Raw genomic sequence first — 7,826 nt, 5'->3', positions numbered from 1 at the left:
CAACGCTCATTTTTCTTGTAATAGAGTCACAGGGCAATATTATATACTTTGTTTCACCTTCTTTTCATCACAAACTAAATTGAGGGAGCGGTCATGGAAATGCTGCTCCCACGTTAAACACTTATTATCTTCCAAGGAAATTAAAATTGCTAGCACACATTAAAAATTCTGCCTTCCTACGTTCATCACACTGAGCTTACATCTACTTAAAATCATCATATATTTAATCAATGACAGCAGAATTGACCAAATTTTCCAGCCAATATTGTACAACTCAATACACAGCCGCAATCAGTCACGCATTTATCCCCAATGTCTTTTCGATTACACCAAATAATACCAACTTTTTCAAGAATATCTTGTGTCTGAACTTCACGAATCATGCGGATCACCTGTAGTCAACCTCTGGTGCTTGAAAAATACGCTTAAATAACCATTGAAATGGCCTTAGTAACTGTGCTCTCTTCTTCCTCCAAAACCAAATTGCAGCATTGTACTGCTCATTGCGTATCTTTCGAGTTGCAGCCCTCCAATCAAACTTCTCCATCTCTAGTCTTGCAGCATTTCCAATAGTTTCTCTCAATTCGAGATCATGTAACAGGGGCTTCAGCTTGCTCAAACAATCATCGACATCTCCAGGATTAAATAGATACCCAATTTTACCTTGCTGATCCTCAGGAATTATGTCTGGAATTCCTCCCGCACGAGCAGCCACCACAGGAAGTCCTGATGACATTGCCTCCAAAACAACGAGCCCAAGTGTCTCTGATTCTGAAGGCATAATAAAAACATCTCCGCTAGCATATGCCTGAGAAAGCTCCTCACCATGTAACATTCCCATGAATACAGCAGGCATGCCTCTGAACATGTTCTCTAGCTCCTCTCTGGTACAAAATAAACGAAAAGAAAGCATTTTAACCATTCCTAACTTCCATACTTCAGGTGTTCATATAAAGTTCAGTATAAAGTTTTAGGTGTTCGGTATAAAGTGTTCATATATATGTATGGCGAGCATAAGAGCAAGAACTGTTAAGACAGCCATTTATTAACTCTTTATTTTTATTTAGTGGGCAGGTTAAAGAAATAAGCATGTCTCGATATTTACAAGCAACATTTCAAACAGAAATTTCAGAATTTACAAGTGTGACATATCAAACGTGAACTTTTTAACAAACATTACTGCAATGGCTCCCAATCGGGGAGTCCTTCCATCTCCTGAACCACCAAGACCTACAAATTTCCACAAGGTAAAGTGGGACATAGGACAAAGATATAGCAATTATCTGCCTATAATCAGATATGGGATCCCATATGTTCTGGCAGACAAGCAGCAGACATCACTTATTGACTCTTAAGTCTCTGCTAGTATGTGCTCTGAAATGTGACAACAACATTTTGTTCACAGAAGATGCACCTATAACATTTTTGGGAGATCAAGCAGAGATCATAGTAACTCACCTGTATGGCCCGTCTCCAATAAAAGCTATTCGTGCTTCTGGAAGCTTGTCCATGATCCTGTTTCCAACGTGTTTATTTCAAATGCCAAAATTTGAGCACATAATCTAGGTTTTGAAAAAGCTAATAATTATAAAAAGAGTGAATAGGTACTCAGTAATCTCGAACTTTTTGATCTTGGTGCATGATACAGATGCACAAAGCACGAAACCAGGATATAGTAGGTGAACTTGGAAGATGCAAGGAAAAGTTAACAATCAGAAAAAACAAAAGAAAATGATGAGCCCCATTTTTGTTATGCAACCAAGCAATTTTTCAGGGCCTTGTTTAGTTTAGTCTTCCCCTTTACAATTTTGGGATGTCACTAAAGATATACATATTGAGTTACTTTCCCTGCCCAAGGTATCAAAGGGTACCAAGACAGATCACTTCCTTTGTTTGGGGAGGGGTGGGGGGAAAGAAAAAGAGGGAAAGTCATCATCTTTCCCAGAAGACGCAATCACCTGAAGCTTCATGGAGTACAAGTGGAGTACCTTTTTAGGAAATCCAAGCTCTTCTCATATCCAAGTCGGCCAACATGAATTATCAATGGTTTCTGAGGTTCTCCACCACTGATTCATGAAAATACAGTAATTAATACTAAGTTGAAAATCACCACTAGTCATTAACATCAAACTAAGTTTACCTTAGTTTTAATCGCATCTCATCAGAATGGTACCGCGGATGAAAGCTCTCCGAATCCACACCCTTAGTCCACAGACGAATTCTATTTGCTGAAAATTAGAAAATACGTGAATTTCCATTTGAAATATAGTAAATAAAGAAGAGGATGAGCCTTTATACTCGTATGAGCAACTGGGCACTCCAGTTAAGTAGAGTGGTAGTAGTATCAATATTCATAACAAAATACAAAGTAAATAATGTTTCAGGAGAAAATGGAATAGGGTGAACATATCTGCATAAAGAACCATCAGCCAATCTGAACATGTGAAACTTTACCTGCTGTCACCTGAGCAGCTTCAAGATCCTTTCCAATTGCAGCAGATGGTACCAAAGTAAGATCAGCAGCTCTATGAAGAAATTCTGAATCAAGGAACAGAATTGTAGAGGAGATGTTCAGATTTTACAATTATTAAAAGTATATAATTCATTAAATATAGCAAGAAAGAGAGGCGACGTACTTATTATTAACCACATAGGTTTTACCAGCCAACTAAAGGTGTATCTTGGTATGTACCTGCAAACAACATTTTATTCAGCCCAACGCACCAAACTTGGAAGCGCAGTATATTGACAAAAACGAACCTGCAATTTGTTGTAGATTCTCCCCGCGCCCCAGCCCCCTTCTCCCAACAAAAAGAAAAAGAAAAAGAAAGTTTTGCTCTCTACCCGTGTACGTGTGCATGTATGCCTGTAATGCTATAACTTATCAATGTTTTTCCCATCTCAGCCCAACACCTACTCTGGGAATCAAATTTATAAAAATGACCCAGATGCAACTTACACCGGAACATGAGTGTGGTAAGACATCACTATGGGCACGCATAGTAGTTTTGCTATGGCAAGAGCACCAAATACCTATCATAAGAAAAGAAATGTCAGGTATCTGAACAAGCTAGATGGTAGATATCGGACAAAAGTCAAGCAGCAATATCCAGCGTAGCAAATTAAGAAAAAGAAAATTACCATGACACCAGGAGATGATGCATGTATAATGTCTGGCTTAAACCTGGCAACTTCTGAGATAATTCTAGGGCTCAGAGCAAGTGAAAGGGGCACCTTTTTGTACCAGGGACATGGAAAGCTGAAAAAAGAATTAATCACCATCAATAAATGACAATTTCTAGGGAAGAAAAGCCATTGAACTACTAGTAAAGCGAAGTGCTTCAATATCGATATAATTGCATCACTCACTAAAACCAAAACACATGAAACTAATAATTACTACCTCCTTGATCCAATCAATTTTGCTCCATAAAATTCCTGGGGTACTCCTTCATGCGTTGTCACAACCATCACCTGCATCATGTGTCGAGTCATTTCAGTACAATATGAACTCTGCACATCAAAACTTCCACAGAAACTTTGCCAATATCTCTATTTTATACATAATGTTGTGTGCAAAGAGCCAAATGGGAATTACGGCAGAGTTATGGATTAGAGGAACCCCATTTCTAGTGAGTATTATACCCAGATTATATGAGCAATTAATTTAACAGCTGACACCTAGCTCCTACTCCAACTGAGCTTGACTGGTCAAGTTATAGGGCCTGCTCTGAGATGATATGCGGGCTTCTATATATGAAAAGGCAAAGTTGCGCAGAAATACCAAGCATCAGAAAAATGTTAAGAACATACCTCATCTCCCAATTCGCGTAGATATTTGATGAAATTCTGGAACCGGTTTTTATAGCCAGAAACATAACTGCATATACAACAACAAGAAGATGGTCATTTCATAGCTCCATAAGCTAAAAAGCAGGAGATACAGAAGCCCCATCCATTAGCAGTATACTAACAACTTTTATGCATAGATGGACACATACACAGTGTGGAGTCTAACTTTGTGATATGCTTCGTGCACTAACAGAGCAGAATAAAAAATTCAAAAGAATTTTACCAAACTTAAGATGCTCATTGTCATGCCAAGAACTCAATCAGACTCCATGAGAATGTGCATTATTACCCATATCTCTATAATAATTAGCATAAACTGCAATTCACATCTTCAAGCAGTCAAGTCTGTGGAGTGACTTTTAGTCGTTATGAAACAATACTGATCCCTTTTTTCATCTTAAGTTGATTGTAACTATGAGATTTTAATGAATCTAGAAAGCGTTCAACTATCAGGAGCTGAAACTTCTTGATCAGCAAGAAACATTGGAAGAATGTGGGAGATATAGGGAGTTCCAAAATAGTGAAGCAGGCTAGTTCCCCATAGCACATCAAGAACTGTATGTTCAATATGCTCTCAGCACATGTAGAAGGAAAAATAAATTAAAACTTAAGGTGAAGGCAGTATTTGGTAATGAATGCATCGAATGGAATTCACATATGAGTTAGCTTCCAAAAAAATATTCAAGGCAGAACAGCCAAATAACTAGGAAATGCCGAGTAGGATGGCTGTATGTCAAGGACAAATTGTTATGCCTAATTTGCACAATTAATGGAACAATTAGTGTCTAGCACATTGCGGTATGAACCAATTGATATGCATAGAAGTTTTCTCAAGGCAGCTCCCAAAGCAAGTGAAATGCAATGTCAGCACAGAAATGCTAAAATCAATAGTCCTAGATAACAATGAGGTACAAGAAATAACCCAAAATTACAGCAGTTAACCTAAGCCATCAAGTCATCAACTAGTCATGACATTATTGAACGGATCAAGAATCTAGAACGAGTCCATATTAGTAATAGCTGGCAGTAAATGAGTAGCATGCCATATGCCATAAACGACAAAACGGAGTGAGCAGCTCATTTGTGTCTGATTCCTTCTTCATTTTCATCAATCAAGCTTCAGCTCCTAAACAACTATGCATAAGTATACGTACGACCTAGATCACTCCACAGACATGGAACTTAATAAAGCCATAGAAATTTGCCATAGCCTTGTGAAAATTCGAATTAAATACGTCATAACAACCGGCATTTAGACACTCTCTCCTATTGCCAAAGTAAACACCATTCTCCGCAAAAGCATCAAATGAAGCACTAGCAGCTGCATACTTTAATCTCGCAATCAAAGTCAACGTACTATCAAAAAAAAAAATTTAAAGGAATCTTTAGTTGATACTACTAGCACAACTCAAAGTCAACAAAGAACAACACAGCAACATTTCCCTAATGTGAAAGAATTGATGCTCCAAGAATTGCAAGAGACTCACGAAAAGGGAGAGGGCTCAATAAAAAGCGCAATTCGCCTGGGCCTTGAATTCATCTCAGATTCGAGCAAGGGAGGGGGACTCTCCTCCTCTTCCTCCATGTACTCTGTAATGGTCATGTTGCTGTTAGCTGCAAAAAAGGGCTTCCTCTGCCTAGCCCTTTTTAGCCTTGCAGCAGCTGCGCCTTTCTTGTGGGCTTTAGTAGCACACTGCAAAGATTGCGTCTTTATGCAAAGTAGCACAACGGGTTGTGCTCTTGAGGTAGAAAAGCAAGAAACTTTAACAAAATTTTTAGGTGGGTACGTTGATGCTGAGGTAGAAGGTAAAGAGCAAGAAGAAAACAAGTAGGACGACGACAAAGTAGAAGAAGAGGAGGAAGCAGGAGTTGAGAAGCGACGAGGAGAGAGAGGGGAACTTATAGAGAGAGAAGAAGGGGACATGATTTTGATTAGAAGAATAAGAATATAAATAAATATACGGCAAAAAGAGGGGGGACGGGCTGTAATAGCGTAATGTATTGTGCTGGTGATGACTTGGAAGGAAGAAAGAATTTTTGGGGTTGGTGTGTAGGTTTGGTTTTGAGCATGATTAATAGTGCGTGTAGTGTGTGAAGTGTAGTAGAGATGGAGAGAGAATATGGGGGGCCTCCATGGGGACCGGGGGATTCTTTCCGATGGATATTCTCTTTCGGGGTGGGGGGTTCTGGCGGCAATACAGAATAATTGCGAGGTATTCCAGAGCATATGCTACCTTTGCCCATTCACAATTTGAGAGGATCACCATATCCTAAAATTTCATCTGAATTATATAGCATACGTACCTTCCTGTTTGTGGGGTCATTTTGACATCTCATGACTCATCTTGATTAGTAAGAAGCTGCCCTGCCTCCCGGTGTATCATTTGTCGACTGTATTTTTTGAGGGGAAACAAAAAAAAGAGTGCCGTATCAGTATATTGAAGGGTAGTTTGGACCAATTACAAAGGAATTTGTCACCAAATGGCTCGTCACATCATGCGCCAGAAGCGGAAAAGATGAAACATTTTTTTTTTTCTAAACGATAACAAAGGAAAAGATGAAACGTTTTGATTGTACATTTAAGAGTGTGTTTGGATGGCAGAATTATCTCGCGTGATGTTTTCTTTGTATTATAAACATATTTTTATAATTTATTTTTTTATGTTATATATTATATTATAAAAAATATTAGAGTAATTATTTCAAATAATACTCTATCAAAACACAGCGTCATTGTAGATGATTGTGTTGAACCCGATATATTTTTGGATTGTCTCATGATTGTATAGTTTGTTTTTCAATATCTCAATTTTTTTTCACTTTTTTTTTCATTTTTCAAATTTCTTTCTACCATTTTGAACCTGTAATAACTTGTAAACATTTTTAAAATTAAGCTTAGTCTTTCAGTGCCAATATATTATAATTTAATTAACCTATACTTTATAAGATATTCATGGAGATCCTTTTTAAACTCTGAGCATATTAAGATTTACTCATTTATGATTAATCTTTCCTACACTGACAGTGTATACACTGTAAATGTTTGATGAATGACAACTATACAAATTTTGAATTTAAAATTCATCTTTTACACACATATCACAAATCAAACGGTGATAGTGTATACACTGTCAGTGTATATAAGATTTACTCATTTATTTATTTTAGATTTGACATGTAACGAAAGTCAATATGACACCAAATAAAATATAAAGGGAAGTTACTAATATGGAAAATTGGGGTAATTTGCCATTTTAAAATATACCAGTGCAAGCTTTAAAATTAAAAGTACTTGTCATTACTAAATTCTACCAATTCTTTTAATATTAACGTAAAATAGATTTTGAGTTGAGACAACTTCCTATATTTTATTAGTAGTCCAAAATTAAAAAGAATTAGTAGCGTGATATCAAAAAGAATTAGACAGGAGATTATTTGCCCAAATATATAGTTGCTTACATCACCATTACAAGTTCTAATACATCTTTTTATCTTTTCAATTACCTTTTTATCTCACATACATCACATCACATCACAAAAGGTGCTACAGTCAAAAATATCTCAAATAATTTACAATCCAAACACACTTGATCCCCTAAGGTTTGGTTTAATATCACCTAGCACCCCTTTAGTTTTAAAAATGGTCTCTTACCCTTCCTTGATTGACATGTAGTGTAACAATGTTAGGTCATTTGGGTTAAATTAGCATTAAAAATGCATGATGGATGAGAGATAATAATATTTTAGTTTTAGTAACACACTTATGTTGTCCTTGACGCAAGTATTATACCAATAATGAAAACCAAAATAAGATCAAAGGCATAAGCTGAAACAAGAAAGGGTATAAGCCCAATTTAAAATCAAAATTGCAGCAGTTCAAAAGTTCTATAATTATGGCTGCGACGATTAGTATTCCAATTTTGAACAACATAAAAGCAGCAAGACAATAATAAAAAAACACAAATTCAATAGCA

At 36.8% G+C, this 7,826-nt stretch overlaps 1 protein-coding gene across 1 annotated transcript; it reads right to left on the bottom strand.

The window, feature by feature from the left end:
• Positions 1-203: 203 nt before the first annotated feature.
• On the bottom strand, positions 204-6,053 carry LOC113697224 (sulfoquinovosyl transferase SQD2-like). Its single transcript, XM_027216743.2, has 11 exons — positions 5,340-6,053; positions 3,814-3,880; positions 3,404-3,474; positions 3,142-3,259; positions 2,960-3,033; positions 2,637-2,692; positions 2,455-2,538; positions 2,141-2,228; positions 1,989-2,066; positions 1,459-1,515; positions 204-884 (listed from the first exon to the last, which is right to left on the bottom strand). Exons 1-11 carry the CDS (start codon positions 5,774-5,776, stop codon positions 389-391), a joined length of 1,626 nt encoding a protein of 541 aa, XP_027072544.1. The 5' UTR covers positions 5,777-6,053; the 3' UTR covers positions 204-388.
• Positions 6,054-7,826: the final 1,773 nt, after the last annotated feature.

The sequence above is a fragment of the Coffea arabica genome, chromosome 6e (genome assembly GCF_036785885.1).
Source record: "Coffea arabica cultivar ET-39 chromosome 6e, Coffea Arabica ET-39 HiFi, whole genome shotgun sequence".
NCBI lineage: Eukaryota > Viridiplantae > Streptophyta > Magnoliopsida > Gentianales > Rubiaceae > Coffea > Coffea arabica.
This window is presented reverse-complemented; position numbering and strand designations above follow the sequence as displayed.

Excerpts from the sequence above, each read along its gene's own strand:
- LOC113697224 (XM_027216743.2), bottom strand. The coding sequence starts at position 5,776 with ATGTCCCCTTCTTCTCTCTCTATAAGTTCCCCTCTCTCTCCTCGTCGC. Across the intron at positions 3,260-3,403 it reads AAATTGATTGGATCAAGGAG|CTTTCCATGTCCCTGGTACA; the intron begins GTAGTAATTATT and ends TTCTTTTTTCAG. Across the intron at positions 1,516-1,988 it reads AGCTTGGATTTCCTAAAAAG|GATCATGGACAAGCTTCCAG; the intron begins GTACTCCACTTG and ends CGTTGGAAACAG.